The sequence below is a fragment of the Phascolarctos cinereus genome, unplaced genomic scaffold (assembly GCF_003287225.1).
Source record: "Phascolarctos cinereus isolate Bilbo 61053 unplaced genomic scaffold, phaCin_HiC Scaffold_2;HRSCAF=192, whole genome shotgun sequence".
In the NCBI taxonomy this organism is placed as follows: domain Eukaryota; kingdom Metazoa; phylum Chordata; class Mammalia; order Diprotodontia; family Phascolarctidae; genus Phascolarctos; species Phascolarctos cinereus.
In genome coordinates, this window is record NW_027555625.1 from 277,718,524 (window position 1) to 277,735,303 (window position 16,780).

Genomic DNA, 16,780 nt, shown 5'->3' on the forward strand with positions numbered 1-16,780 from the left:
ACATAAAGAATATTTTTAGCTTTGATTTTAAAGTTTTCCTCCAAACAACAGTGTTTCATTAATGATATTCCTATGTTTTAGAGAAAGTTTGGTTGAAACACAAAGAGACCAGATACTAGATCTGGAGCACATGGCAGAGGTATTGAAAACTCAAATGAGGAGAAAAGAAAATGAGTATGAGGCATCTCTTTTACAACTTCGAGAGCAGCAAGCAACAGATCAAAGGTATCTAGAAAATCTAAATTTCCACCTACAGCAGTCACAGTTAATACATAATGCATTGTTATTATATTTTATGTCTTATTGATTATATTTTATTGATTAATCTGAATTTTCCTGTGTATAAGTTCAGATTTTTATTTACATTCATTTGGCCTAATGGCCTATGGGTAGTGTGCTACCATTAACATGCTGTGTAACCTGCTATCTTCCTAGGGAAATTAAGGCATGAAAACAGAAAGTTGTAGATTCACATCATAGGTTCATAGCATATTGGATTGAAAGGGATCTTTGAGATCATCCAGTATAGTCATTATATTTTGTAGAAGAGAAAATGGAAAGATTAAGCAAATCATCCAAAGTATCCCAAGCCATTTGTGACAAAACTAGAACTCATGTTGCCTAAGTGCCAGTCCCTCCTTGTAGAATTCTAATCTGCCACTGTGCATGACAGAATCCTGCCAGACCCCCATGGTTTTCAGACATGACCTAGATTAAGATCCAGCAAAGAAGATTGAGGAGTAGTCAGATAAAATAGAGCAACATATACTTTGATATTACTATTTATATTGTGAAGATGAGATTCAGACATATGATGTAGATGTTCCTTTTTTAAAAAAATTCTAAAAGGTGTATTTAGAGAGCTGAGAGAGCTATGTATTCAGCCATCACTTTGGCACATAGATTTTTTTTTTTCACCAATCAGAAGACTAAATTAAAATGAAGCTAAAGGGTACAGGGACTTGTGAATTCCCTAAAATCCTCTAAATGAGGTGGATACTGAATTTATTTCTTGCCTCATAAACTTTGTAAAGGTTTCATTTTTATATTTGTTGAAAATTAAAGATACCTGTAATGAATGGTATGCCTACTTGAGATGCAGTAGTGAAAACTAAAGATATAACTTACTAGAAGAGACTTCAGGGGGTTTTTTTCCCCATATGTTTACATGTATTTTGATATTTTATGGGTAACAGCAATTTCTTTAAACTAATGGAAAACTGTTGAAGTAATGTTAGGGAGAATGTAAAACTTGGTATAATTTACTGTAGAGAAATATCACAAAATAAAAAACATATTTAAACTTCTTTTTTACAGATGCATTATTTCAGATTTGAAATTCTAGAAGTCTGATCTGGATGTTAGATTCCATGTACCAAACATGAATTTAATGTAGTTGTAATCTTCAGAGTAGTAGTGCCTGATATTTATGGCAGAGAGCCTTTTCAGAGAATATTACAGAAACCCTTCATAGTGTGTGTTTAATAGACCAGTTTGGTTTGGCATCAGCTTGACATAAACTTTTGGTTATTCAAAGCCTTTAATTGCTTTGAAGTAAGAGCCCAGTGCTGCTCCTTTTTATTAAAATCATGTTTTTTCCTGTTGTTGTGGCCTATTTGGGAAGACCAAGTTGTGATTTTTGCATATGTTCTACATAATGCCTCATTAGTTTAAAATCTTGTATCATTTACAAGTAGCCTGCATGTCTGTGTTGTTTTGAACAAAAATTCATATTAAAACTTAAACATGTAAAGATGCACATTTTCTGCTTATTAAACGAGGAGATCTTAAACTAAATGTAAAGCAGTTATGCGTGAACCCATGCATGTGAACACTAAAAATCAGGAAGATTTTACCTTTTGTCGAATTTCTAAGTATGAGAATATTGTTCTCGTCAAACATTTTACTAGTTGGATTAATACTAAAATGATTTTTAAAAGAAATTCTAGCTTGTTCACCCTCTTGATTAAAAATTATATCTGTGTCATAATGTCTGACAAATGCTAACTGATAAAATTTTGCCTGTGAATTTGCTCAGTCACCTTAGTGGAGAAAAAAATTTATCTTAGATCTGCATAGAAGAGAGGTACCTTCCACATATACAGGGAATAAGGAAGATAGTTTACCAAAACTCCCTTTATTCCCTTCCTTGTTCACACCCTTACTCATAAGATCAGCTATGATATGAGCTACTGACAGAAGATGTGACTGTGGTCTCAGCTATCTATATCCAGCACAAGAAAATTCACTTTGTTGCTTCTTTTTTTTCACTTTAATTTTTTAAAATTCATCATAGGTGCCAACTTAAGCAATAAATCAGTGTTATCAACAGCTTAGGAAATTTTTTTTTTCCATATATTTGATTTTTTTTTTCCATATGCTTTGAGTTGAAAATTTTTCTCCCTTTTCCTCCCCCCCACTCCCCAAGATGGCCACAATCTGATAGGCTTTACATTTACATACCCATTAAACGTATTTTCACATTAGTGAAGTTGTAAGTAAAAATTAAAACCAATAGGAGGAACCATCAGAAAGATGAAACAAAACTCAACAAAGAGTAAAAATAAGTGAGAGCGATTCTTTGGATGTGGTCAGCATTTTCCATCCCGAGGCCTCTGGAGATGTCTTAGATCCTCGTAATGCTGAGAAGGGTTCGGTTTAACATTCTTAGTCATTGCATAACGTGGCTGCTATTGTGTACAAAGTCCTTTTGGTTCTGCTCACTTCACTCAGCATCAGACCATATAAGTCTTCCCAGTTTTTTCTGAAGTCAGCCTGTTCATCATTTTTTATAGCACAATAGTATTCCATTACATTCATATACCACAACTTGCTCAGCCATTCCCCAATTGATGGGCATCCTCTCAATTTCCAATTCTTTGCCACCACAAAAAGAGCTGCTATGAATATTTTTGTACATGTGGGTCCTTTTCCCATTTGTTTGATCTCTTTGGGATATAGCCCTAGAAGTGCTATTGCTGGATCAAAGGGTATGCACATTTTTGTAGCCCTTTGGGCATAGTTCCAAATTGTTCTCCAAAATGGTTGGATCATTTCACAACTCCACCAACAATGTATTAGTGTTCCAATTTTCCCACATCTCTCCAACATTTATCATTTTCCTGTTTTGTCATGTTGGCCAATCTGATAGGTGTGATGTGGTACCTCAGAGTTGTTTTGATTTGCATTTCTCTAATCAATAAGATTTAGAGCATTTTTTCATATGACTATAGATGGCTTTAATTTCTTCATCTGAGAACTGTCTGTTCATATCCTTTGACCATTTATCAATTGGGGAATGGCTTGTGTTCTTATAAATTTGTCTTAATTCTCTATATATTTTAGAAATGAGGCCTTTATCAGAGAGACTGGTTGTAAAAATTCTTTCCCAATTTTCTACCTTCCTTCTAATCTTAGTTGCATTGGCTTTGTTTGTGCAAAAACTTTTCAATTTAATGTAATCAAAATTATCCATTTTGCTTTTCATAATGTTCTCTATCTCCTGTTTGGTCATGAATTCTTCTGTTCTCCATAGATCTGATAGGTAAACTATTCCTTGTTCTCCCAGTTTACTTATGGTATCAGCCTTTATATCTAAGTCATGAACCCATTTTGACTTTATTTTGGTATATGGTGTGAGATTTGGGTCTATGCCTAGTTTCTGCCATACTCTTTTCCAGTTTTCCCAGCAGTTTTTTTCAAAGAGTGGGTTCTTATCCAGAAGCTGGGGTCTTTGGGTTTATCAAATAATAGATTACTATAGTCATTGACTACTGTGTCTTGCATATTTAACCTATTCCACTGATCCACCTCCCTATTTCTTAGCCAGTACCAAGCAGTTTTGATGATTGCTGCTTTATAATACAATTTAAGATCTGGAATTGCTAGGCCACCTTCCCCTGCATTTCTTTTCATTAGTTCCTTTGATATTCTGGACCTTTTGTTTTTCCAAATGAATCTTGTTATTATTTTTCTAACTCTATAAAATAATTTTTTGGTAGTTTGATTGGTATGGCACTGAATAAGTAAATTAGCTTAGGTAGGATTGTCATTTTTATTATATTAGCTCGGCCTACCCATGAGCAACTGATGTTTTTCCAATTATTTAGATCTGATTTTATTTGTGTGAAAAGTGTTTTGTAATTGTGTTCATAGAGTTCCTGGGTTTGTTTCAGGAGGTAGACTCCTAAATATTTTATAATGTCTACAGTAAGTTTAAATGGGATTTCTCTTTCTATCTCTTGCTGTTGGGCTTTGTTGGTAATATATAGAAATGCTGATGATTTATGTGGGTTTATTTTATAGCCTGCAACTTTGCTAAAGTTGTTTATTATTTCAAGTAGTTTTTTACTTGATTCTCTAGGGATTCTCTAAGTATATCATCATGTCATCTGCAAAGAGTGATAGCTTTGTTTCTTCTTTGCCTATTCTAATGCCTTCAATTTTTTTTCTTCTCTTATTGCTAAAGCTAAGTTTCCAGTACAATATTGAATAACAGTGGTGATAATGGACATCCTTGTTTCACCCCCGATCTTATTGGAAATGCTTCTAGCCTGTCCCCATTACATATAATGCTTGCTGAAGGTTTTAGATAGATGCTATTTATTATTTTAAGGAAGACTCCATTTATACCTATGCTTTCTAGTGTTTTTAATAGGAATGGGTGTTGTATTTTATCAAAAGCTTTTTCTGCATCTATTGAGATGATCGTGTGGTTTCTGTTGGTTTTGTTGTTGATATGCTCAATGATGCTGATAGTTTTCCTAATATTGAACCAACCCTGCATTCCTGGTATAAATCCTACCTGGTCATAGTGTATTATTCTTGTGATAAGTTGCTGCAATCTACTTGCTAATATTTTGTTTAAAATTTTTGCATCTATATTCATTAGAGAAATTGGTCTATAATTTTCTTTCTCTATTTTGACTCTTCCTGGTTTAGGTATCAACACCATATTTGTATCATAAAAAGAATTTGGTAAGACTCCTTCTTCACCTATTTTCCCAAATAGTCTATATAGTATTGGAATTAATTGTTCTTTAAATGTTTGATAGAATTCGCATGTAAATCCATCTGGCCCTGGAGATTTTTTCCTAGGGAGTTCATCAATGGCTTGTTCAATTTCTTTTTCTGAGATGGGGTTATTTAAGTATTTTACTTCCTCTTGGTTAATCTGGGCAATTTATATTTTTGTAAATATGTATCCATTTCACTAAGATTGTCAAATTTGTTGGCATATAGTTGGGCAAAATAATTCCTAATTATTGTTTTAATTTCCTCTTCCTTGGTGGTAGCTTGCCCTTTTCATTCTTGATACTAGTAATTTGGTTTTCTTCTTTCTTTTTTAATTAAATTAACCAAAGGCTTATCTATTTTATTGTTTTTTCATAAAACCAGCTCTTAGTTTTATTTATTAGTTCAATAGTTTTCTTAATTTCAATTTTATTAATTTTTCCTTTGGTTTTCAATATTTCTAATTTGGTGTTTAGTTGAGGATTTTTAATTTGTTCTTTTTCTAGTTTTTTTAGTTGTATGCCCAATTCATTAATCTCCTCTTTTTCTATTTTATTTATGTAAGCATTTAGAGATATAAAACTTCCCCTAAGAACTGCTTTTGCTGCATCCCATAGGTTTTGGTTTGTTGTCTCATTATTGTCATTCTCTTGAATGAAATTATTGATTGTTTCTATGATTTGTTGTTTGACCCAATCATTTTTTAGGATTAGATTATTTAGTTTCCAATTATTTTTTAGTCTATCTTTCCATGGCCCTTTATTACATATAATTTTTATTGCATCATGATCTGAAAAGGATGCATTTAATATTTCTGCCTTTCTGCATTGGATTGTGAGGTTTTTATGCCCTAGTACATGGTCAATTTTTGTGTATGTGCCATGTACTGCCGAGAAAAAAGTATATTCCTTTCTATCCCCATTCAGTTTTCTCCAGAGGTCTATCATACCTAACTTTTCTAATGTTCTATTCACCTCCTTAACTTCTTTCTTGTTTATTTTGTGGTTAGACTTATCTAGTGCCAGAGGGTGAGGTTCAGGTCCCCCACTAGTATAGTTTTGCTGTCTATTTCCTGTAACTCCCTGAACTTCTCCTGTAAGAATTTGGATGCTATACCATTTGGTGCATATATTTAGTAATGATATTACTTCATTGTCTATGGTGCCTTTTAGCAGGATGTAGTTTCCTTCCTTATCTCTTTTGATTAGATCTATTTTTGCTTTTGCTTTGTCTGAGATCAGGATTGCTACCCCTGCTTTTTTTACTTCAGCTGACGCATAATATATTCTGCTCCAGCCTTTTACCTTTACCCTGTATGTGTCACTCTTTTTCAAATGTGTTTCCTGTAAACAACATATTGTAGGATTATGGTTTTTAATCCATTCTGCAATCCATTTCCGTTTTATGGAGAGTTCATCCCATTCACATTCACAGTTATGATTACTATCTGTGTCTTTTTCTCCATCCTTTTCCCCCTATTTATGCTTTTCTTTCTCCTTTTTCCTTTCTCCCCTTCACTAGTGTTTTGCTTTTGACCACGCCTCCTTCAGTCCCTTCCTCCCCTTTTATTATCCCTTTCCTTTTCTTCCCCTTTAGTCTTACTGCTTCTTCCCTCCCTTCTTTCCCCCTCCTTTCTTTCCCCCTCCCTTTTCTTTCCCCTTTTCCCTCCTACTGCCTATAGGGCAAGTTAGATTTCTTACCTTAACTGATTATATTATGCCCTTCTTGAGCCTAATCTGATGAGAGTAAGGTTCAAACAATGCTCCCCCCCCTTTCCCTCTGCTGTAATAGGATTTTGTGTCTTTTCCTGTAATGTAATTTACCCTTGTCTGCCTCCTCCTTTCTCAGTACCTTTTCTAAGATTAGATTGATCCACTTATTTGGATCCATTTAACCCACTTGATTAGATTTTTTTTATCATTACATCAAAGTCAACTAATATCCACCCTCTTTATGTATACTCCTTTAACAAGGTGTAATAACAATACAGTTCTCAAGGGTTGCAAGTCTCATATTCCCTTGTAGGGGTTTAAACACCCCCCCCCTTATTAACAACATATTGTATCCTTCTGTCCCATTTACCTTTTTAAGTCCTTCTTGAGTCCTGTACTTGAAGATCAAATTTTTTGTTGAGCTCTGGTCTTTTTATCAGGAAAGTTTGGAAGTCTCCTATTTCGTTGAATATCCACCTCCTCCCTTGAAAAATGATGCTCATTTTTGCTGGGTAATTGATCCTTGGCTGCATTCCAAGCTCCTTTGCCTTACGGAATATCATGTTCCATGCCCTGCGGTCTTTTAATGTAGAAGCTGCAAGGTCCTGTGTAATCCTGACTGTGGTTCCATGATATTTAAATTCTTTCTTTCTAGCTGCTTGCAGCACCTTCTCTTTCATCTGGTAATTTTGGAATTTTGCTATTATATTTCTTGGCGTTGTCAATTTGGAATCTCTTTCAGGTGGTGATCGGTGGATTCTTTCTATGGTTATTTTCCCTTCTGGTTCTAGGACTTCTGGGCAGTTTTCCTTTATGATTTCCTGAAAGATACTGTCCAGGCTCTTTTTTCATCATGATTTTCAGGTAGTCCAATAATTTTTAAATTGTCTCTCCCGAGTCGATTTTCCAGGCCAGTTGTTTTACTGATGAGGTATTTTACATTTTCATCTATTTTTTCATTTTTTTGTTTCTGTTTGACTGATTCTTGCTCTCTCATAGAGACATTAGTTTCCATTTGTCCAATTCTAGTTTTTAACAGATTGTTTTCTTCTTTCAGCTTTTGTACTTCCTTCTTCAACTGGCCAATTATGGTTTTTAGGGACTTGTTTCCTTCAGCATACTCTTCTGTTAGATTTTGTACTTCCTTCTTCAGCTGGCCAATTGTGTTTTTTAGGGACTTGTTTTCTTCAGTGTATTTTTTTTTCCAACTGGCCAATTGTATTTTTGAAGGACTCTTTTACCTCTCTCATTTGACTATTAAAATCCTTCTTGAGCTCTTCTAAGAAGGCTTTTTGGGCTTCAGACCAGTTCATATTCCCTTTTGTTGTTGCAGATGTGGGTTTGTTGACAATGTTGTCCTCTTCCAAATTTCTGTCTTGATCTTCACTCTTCTCATAATATGAATCTGTTGTACGTTTCTTTTTACTCATGGTGTTTCTTTATTCCCTGGCCTTTAAAGAGATTGAGCTCTCATGCTGGGGCACAGAGGGTACTGACCCAAGCTTCTTGTGTGGGGAGCCTAGGTCTTGGTCACTGGCTTTGCGTTCTGGGGCCTCTTATGCTGGGAATTGGAGGCTGTAGGTTTCTGGCAGCTTACCTTGGGTTGGGCTGGAATCAGCAAGGCTGGAACTTTCAGGCAGTTCTAGGTTGCCTGCTTTTCCTTTCCTTTAGCCTTCTTCAGCTCATTTTAGATGGCTGCTGCAGGATGTTTATCTGCCTGGGGTCCCCTGCAGTGTTGTCTCCCTCGTTTCTATTAATGCACCGGGAGATTGCTTTGTAGTGGATTGCCGAGACTCCTGGTGGTTTTCTGAGCTGGTTTCCACCGGTTAACCCCGCCCTCACTGAGGCACTGGGAGGTCCAGGTGTTGGTGTTTGCCTCTCTACCACCTGGGCTTCAGGATCTTTTCACAGTTTGGGGCTTCAGGGCTCCTACAGCTCACCTGGTGTTGGGTTGGAATCAGCAAGGCCAGGGCTTTAGGAAGCCTTTAGGTTGTTTTCTTCACCTCCTTTCAGATGAATGCCGCAGGGTACTTATCCGCCTGGGGCCCCTTGTTTTTGCTGAGGCACTGGGAGACCCGTTTGCTGGGCTACTGTACTGCTGCTCCTTGTCTTTCTTCTAGTTCAGGTGTTCCAGGGTTTTTTTTTTTCTGGGGTGATATTTTCTGGGTTTTCAGAGGTTGATAGGGGAGAGTGAGAGCAACTACCTTTTTGCTCCACCATTGGAAAATCATAAAAATAAAAATATTGCTTTTTCTTTTTTGTTTTTGAAGTATTTCAGTTAGGACTTTGCTAGTATCTCAGCTTTTGACACATTTTCACAGAGTTTGATATAAATCCTGGAAAGCTCTCAAAATTAGCTGCAAGTCTTACTGTGAGCATGAGGATACAGGCAAACCTGAAATTTTGGAATTTCTCAGGTGAAGCAAACTACTTATTTAAATAAATAAGCTCCATCTTCTCCACTCAAGATTAGATATGAAAGAAGAGAAACCAGGATTTGTCTTTGTTCATTTGATTTCCTTCTTTCTAAAACTGAGAAAAACTTTCCCGAACATCCTTAAGAAAATGTCATTTATGTTATTTTGTGTGCATATGCGTATAGAAGAGTCAAGAGAAGCATCCTACCTTTTCCCAAGTTGACAGTGAAAGCAACCAATTTTGGACTTAACAGGTTTGTCAAAATACATTGGATTCCTGTGATTAAGGGATGAGTGTTAAGTAAAGCATTACCAATTCATGTAACTTCTAAGTCAAAGAAGGAACCTATTTCATCTGTAACAGGTGAAACCATTGCCTTTGCAAATGGACTTTCCAGATTACATGAAGGGAAATTCATTAAGGCTAAGAGCAGACTTGGGTAAGCTAGCCTATGTACCCCTTTCATTGATATGCAAAGATAGTACTCTTGACAGTGATTAACCAGTTTTTAAAATTATTGTGCACATATGAAGACAGACATTTGATCACTGACTACAACCACTGTAGTGGACACTTTAATTTTCAGCGAATTTAATTCAGCAAAGATTTTTTAAAAGACAGTTACTTTGTCCTAGACATTATACTAAATACTAGGGATAAACAATGAGATAATCCTTACTCTCAAGAATTTTGCATTCTGTTAGAGGAAAACAACATGAACACAGACAAGTGAATATATATATTTTATTTTGTTTTTTTCAGAAAGAGAAGACTTCAGTGGTATTTTTGGACTTAACAGATAGCTTGATACAGTTATTAAAAAATGACTACTCTTTTTTATATCTAAATGTCAGGTTGTCTCCCCTACTGCAGCTGTTTTCCATTAGCCTACAGCATCACGTTTGTCCTTCATACGTACAATTCAGTTTGTCCTTTAAGCACCCTCTCCTAAATGGCAGACTATAGCATTCATGTCTCAGTCTAGCATATCCAGGGCTTGTAGAAATACAGTCCAACTACAGTGGTGCATTCTTAAAGCATGTGACACTGAAGCCCCTTTTTTTCTTTTGTGACATATGAAAGAACAAAAAATATTACTTCTTAAGCTTTCATCTTGTAGACGATATTTAATAAGGCTCACCTTTTTTGATTATTGTGGCACCCAGTAGCAAAGCTACAGTCTTTAATCAAGTGTTTTTCAATGTACCCAGTAGAAATTACTTGTTTTAGAATTTTTTAACTTGATTGTTTGAGATTATTGGAAACTTGGCATACAAGTTGTTAGTCCAGGACATTTTTTTTCAGTATAAAATCTAATTTAATTCAGCTCGTTTTGAATGTAGAGCAGTGCAAACAACTATTCTCATAGTTTTAGATCCTTTTGGCACACTTCTTAATCATTACTGTCTGCCTTCTAGAGAAGAAGAGAAAGGAAAAACTACATTTTGCAAGTAGATAATTCTTCAAGTAACAATTACTCATAGCATTTTCAAAAGTCATGTTGAAATAACTGAGAAATGAAATTTTGTAAAAAGATAGCACACTCTTAATCTATTTTAAAGAAATGTCTCCATAACTGAAATTTCTCCATAATGATTCATCTTTATACATAGATAAATAAGATTTTCTAAATGTATTATTCTTTCCTTCTGAGGAATGCTCTAAATCTATGTGATATTCTCATCATATTTACTTTGGAGTGGGTCAGTGCTTTCTGCTTTAGCTATTAACTACAGTTCATCTAACTTTAGTGATATACTAATTCTACAGATATCATCTCTAGCCTTATGGATTTATAGGACCAGGATTGTCCTAGAGTAAGGCTAACTATAATGATATAAGTAAGTAGTCCTCAAAACACTGGGCACTCACATACGTACATTCAAGCAGGGCACTTTAACTAACTAATCCTAACTCTCTGACACATGTTGCCTTTTTGTGACAACTGTTATTTTCATCTTTTTGTCTCCCATGCTGAAACTTTCTATATTGTTCCCATATTAAAATGTGATCGCCTTGAAGAGCAGAGACTGGCTTGCTTTTGCATTTGTATCCTTAGAGTTAAGCACTTAAAAAATGCTAATTCATTCATTCATTGCACAATGGCCAGACAGTGTAGTTATAGTGGAGAGAGCACTAGAATTAGAAAAGACAGTTGGATTCAAATCCCGCCTCCAACACTGAATTGTAGTGACCATGTTCATCTTACCCCTATTTCCACATCTGTCGGATGAAGATAATGCACATCCTTTAATATACCTTAATACCTTAAAATGTTGGTGTCAAGCTTAAATGAGATGTGTATAAAGTGCTTTGCAAACCTTAAAGTGTCATATAAATGTTTGATATTATTACATAGAGTAGACACTTAAATACTCATTTAATTGAATTTTCTATCTTTTTTCCCTTTAAAGACTGCCCTTCATGTTAATCAGATTTTAGTACTATAAAAATCTTGGGTGTGGAGCATAAAGAATATGATACTGTATGTGATCTTCCCCAGGCCTCAAATTCATATAAATATGAGCCTATGTTATCACATTGATTTTAACTTTAAATATAGGGTGTTCCAAAAAGTCATAGTGTGGTTTTAAATTAAGGATTAAAACTGCACTAAAACTTTTGGGATACCTCATGCTTAATGTAAGCAGTTTAATGCTCTCAGCTAGAAAGCCTTACAGTGCAAATAAAGCCATATTTTCATACTTTTGTGTCCAAAAAATACATATATTCAACAATTAAAACTGTACTTCAAACTTAGGGGGAAAAAAACCTACCATTTTTTTTTCAAAACACCTCAGGCTTAGAGGGATTGAACATAATTTTCATTGTACTTATCCCAAAGTAGCTGTATTAAATGCTCATACCTTTTATTTCCAAGTGACATAGTTCTAAACTATATTATTTATATTATTTTCAACTAAGACAAATTCACCAACAACGAGCATTAAATATCTACTGTTAGCAGGGCACTATAGCTGAAGTACTAAAACTTTCTGAAATATTGTACCTGTTTCCCTGATATTCAAAAAAATTAATTATAGTTAACAAGAACAGTCAATTCAGACCCAGTGGCCCTGGGTTCAAATCTCAGCAGCACCTCTTACTAGCTAGATGGCCTTGAGCGAGTCACTTCACTTCTCAGAGAATCAGTTCCTTAACTGTGAGACTGGAATAAAAATTCTTGCAGAATTATTATGCAGATTGAATAAGATGGCATATGTGAAGTGCTTTGTACACTGCAAAGTGCCTTTAAAATGTCAAGTTTTACTAATATTCCTATGACTCTATAGAAACTGTGACTGGGGGGAATGAGGCATATCCAAATGAAAGGCAGCAAAGCAGAGTGGTGAGAATGCTGGACTTCAGTCCAGAAAACCCGCGTTTGAGTTCTGCTTTCATTCCTTACTAGCTGAGTAACTAACTCTGAACAAGTTACTTAATCTCTCTAAGTTTCCATTTCCTCATCTTTCAGATGAAGATAATTAAATGTACCTCACAAGGTTGTTGTGAGAATCAAATGATGTAGCATTTTTTAAACCTTAGAGTGTAATATAAATATTAGCTTTTATTATGTATCTCACTCCTTTTGTTTGTCTTGCTGTTATAAAGCAACTTTTTTTAATTAGCAAAGAGTATATATTTCTGAATCTTATAGTTATGGAAGTTTTTAAGTACATTAAAAAGTAAGAAAAACATTAGAAAAACTAAAAATGTTAACAGATTGAATGTTACCCAGTTTGGACACTATATTTTTCTTAGTCAAGGGTTGCTAATAAAAATGTTATTGTAGAGAGAACAAACTTAGTAATTCTGGAAAACACACAAAAATAGTATTTCAGTTTCTTTGTTTTCACAGAAATTGTAAATTTTTGCTTTAGGCTTTATTGAAAGTTCTGGATCATACTGCTATTGAACCTCTCTCACTAACTTGTATTATTTCTCCATCATGTCAGACTTCATTAGGTGGAGGCAGAGTAGTTTGTTAAATAATTGTAAAAAAAATTAATAAATATATTGCTGAACTACTAAATAAGAAGTATTAGATACTTGATATTGTGTTAAGGCTGCACCTTGCCTAGATCTGAGATTCTTGGGCTTGTTTTTCTTCTTTGTAAGGACAACTAACTGTCCAATGCCAAAACACAATGAACTTTCAAATATCAAAGAGGAAAATTAAGTATTTCAAGTCCTCAGCTGGTTTACAGATGTGTAAGCTTTGTAGTCTATTTTCTGGTTCCAGTATGGCATTGTGACAATTTTTCCAATACGTGTACAGTAGATAAATTTTATAAGAAAAATTATGCATTTCAAAAGGAAAACTAGTATTTCCATTTTAAAAATATTTTTTGTTTAAAAATGTAGGCCAAAATTTAGTTATATATTTTCCCCTAATATTTTTAGATGTAAAACAAATTTAATTAGGTCACCTTTCCTGGTCCATATGTGTATGTGTCTTTTGAAAACAAGTATTCATTTAGATCTGTGATTAACCTTTACAAGATCTTCCTGTACAATTCTGTGTTTGCTTTAATCTCAGTAGGGAAAATACAAAATAGGATTGGAGCATATAGGGTTTCTATATACCCTGTGGATGTTAAATGATCTCATGCAGCACATCTGCAACTTATTTAGATGCCAGTGTTAGGGCATTATGAGTGTAAAATGCTAGGTCACTTTTCTTGAATATTTAGAAAAGTTAAGGTTCCAAGAGGAAACCCCGATAAATGGTAATCCAATGACACCCTCTGTTTGGGTTAGTGGTGAGAAGATGACTAGACTGTATGGCAAAACAAGTTTTCATCTAAGGAGAAAAGTATTACAGGTCTCTTTTGTGTATTAAAATATTAGCGTTATAAACTTCTCCCTGTAAAATATTGTGTGCATTCCTTTATTTAATAACCTAAGGAATCATTTAAGTTCTATAAAATGAATATTAAGAATAATTGTTAGTTGAATTTTAATTGCTACCTATAATTGTATATATAAAGAATATAGAGAGTTATACCAATGAAATCACAGGCCAAATCTACTCCCAAAAGAGTGTATTATTATGGAAGTAATGTGATAGTAAACCAATTTACAAGTGTGTTAAAGTTTTCTAAGAAGAAAATTTTTATTCTACCTTGTATTTTACATTGAATTCCCCTCCTCCCCTTTTTTTAAAATGTGAAGGTCAAACATTCGGGAAAATGTGGAACTGATCAAACTTAATAAGCAGCTTATGGAGAAAAGTAATGCCCTTACAGTAATGGAAGGAAAATATATCCAACTTCAAGAGGTACTGTTATAATTGGAAGTATTTATGCTTTTAATGATAATGTATGAATAATATAGATTATCAAAATGACATTCACAAGTTGTGCTAGCTAGTTGTCCTTACATACACACACAAATACCTCAGTAACCTTCAAGCTAGCTGCCTTTTATTACTTGAGTTTCTATTACTTCACTGATATATTTGTTGTTTATGACCTAAAACCCAAATATGTAAAAACTGGTTATTCTTAGAGTAGAAAAATAATAGAGTTCCTGTCTGTCAATATAATGAGTTGAACAATAAAGAGATGTATCATAAGTCATCTGAGACTTAAAAGGATATTCATTTTGACTGTTTTTTATCTGAATTGGCTATGACTGCATAGCTTTAAAAGAATATAGAACATGTGTTTATACCCAAAATCAATTCTAAACATTCCTAATATATCTTGGATTTACAAAAAATTTGAATAGTTCAGTAGATGTTTTAATTATACACTATTATCATCAGTGTTAACTTCTTAATTTCACCACATACTTATCTAGTTGAGCATCCAGTTCTAGCAGTGTTTGTTTAAAACATAAATATCTCTAGTAATGGGTATATTTGAGGTTCTTATATCCCCATAGTTGATTTAATAAGAATTTTGACCCCACCTTTGTAGCAAAACTACCTCTATGGTGAATTATGGAATTATGAATGCCAAAACCTTCCAGATGACCAGAATTCAAATCAAGCAGTACTCTTTTTGAAGTTTGGAGACAGGAAAAGCATTAAATTAGGGCAAAATATAGGATCTTCTAAAGCTCCAAGTTTACCATTAATGTAAATGGTGTTAAGATGTCCCCATAAATTGTATCATATTCTCTATTCTAATGTCATGTAGGAATGTCTCAAAATGCCAAAATCTGTCTTGCACACAAAGGAAATAACACATTAGAGAAAAGGTATGATAGAAATATCTACACGTTAGAAGGAGGAAAAAAAAATGAAATTTAACCTGAAATGAATTTTAAAAATAAGAAATTAAGGGGCAACTAGGTGATGCAGTGGATAGAGCTCTGGTCCTGGAGTCAGGAGGACCTGAGTTCAAATCCAGCCTCAGACACATAACACTAGCTGTGTGACCCTGGGCAAGTCACTTAACCCCATTGCCTAGCCAAAGAAAAAAAAAAGGAATTGAAAAAAAAAAAAAGAAATTAAGAAAGGAAGTCCCTCACAAATTATTTAGTATTCAGTTATCTTGTAATTGCTTAGTTTTTAATTTGGCACCCTTGCCAAGTGTATATTAAGTACTGACAGTAAGTACTCACTATACATTCCCTGTCATACCATATGTATCTCTTTTGATAAATGTTAAATTATAAGGACACTGGAAGGATTTGTGCCATTAATAAAGTGAGGTCTTCACTTAAAAGACATTAAATGAAAAAGATAGTTTTAATAACTGTACCAAGAGTAAAAGTAATTGACCTAAAACAAGGAGCTCAGGTGCCATATTCTTTTCTAAATGACATCTGCCTTAATATTGAAGTTCTGCTGAAAAATTAAAGGTGTTTTTCAGTAACAAGTGAGACATTGTCGAGATTAACTTAGTCAATTTAGGATATGCTCATTCATTTTAGTAAACATTTATGTTTCTTTCAAAAGTATGTGACATTCAACTATTCTAGAATAAATTTAAAGCATTATGATAAAGGGACCATTTTAAAATTATATTATTTCCATATCTTTCACAGTGAATTGAAATTATATTTGAATCAAAAGGTCAACATCTAAGACTGGTTTTATTGATGTGATAACAAATCATTTCAATTAAAATATCTATAGTCAAACACTTATTTTTGTTCATTAGTGCAACATTTTAAAATATCACATTTAACCTTAAAAAAAACATTAATTGCCAAGGCCAGTGTATTTATTGGTCACGTTCATCAAGACTAAAGCATAAGCATATAAAAGCTAGAGAAAAACACTTTTTCCTATATTAAACCTGTGTTAATACCACCTGACAATTACTTCTTCAAGACCAATCTTAGGTTAAGAGTGTCTCCTGTAGACTGAATGGTGAATAAGCATTATACATGTTGTTAGTAGTAAACTACTTAGTTTGGACTTAAAGAGTAGAATTATTAAAAGACTGTTGATAGTTTAATCAAAGCTTAATTTGCCAATAATTTTAAAAGATTTTCTTTTCTCTTTATAGAAGCAAAGGCATCTTAAAGCCAGCCATGATGCCTTATTGGCAAATGGGGATGAACTCAACCTACAGCTCAAAGAACATCGTTTAAAGTGCTTCAGTCTTGAAAAACAACTACAGTCTAAGAGCTTTGTTGAAAAAAAGGTAGGGGAGGTAAGTGTCAGGAAATCCTGTCAG

The 16,780-nt window shown here is 34.0% G+C and overlaps 1 protein-coding gene across 5 annotated transcripts in view; it reads left to right on the plus strand.

Moving 5' to 3' along the window:
- The window catches only part of RPGRIP1L (RPGRIP1 like), a 127,647-nt gene that overhangs the window by 19,780 nt on the left and 91,087 nt on the right, over positions 1-16,780 (plus strand). For 4 of the 5 annotated variants that reach the window (XM_020985186.2, XM_020985185.2, XM_020985189.2 and 1 more), the window contains exons 7-9: positions 82-225; positions 14,319-14,424; positions 16,610-16,756. In XM_020985186.2, the coding sequence (XP_020840845.1) occupies positions 82-225; positions 14,319-14,424; positions 16,610-16,756 (397 nt within the window). The remainder of the gene's footprint in view (positions 1-81; positions 226-14,318; positions 14,425-16,609; positions 16,757-16,780) is intronic. The other variant, XM_020985188.2, reaches the window with a different exon arrangement.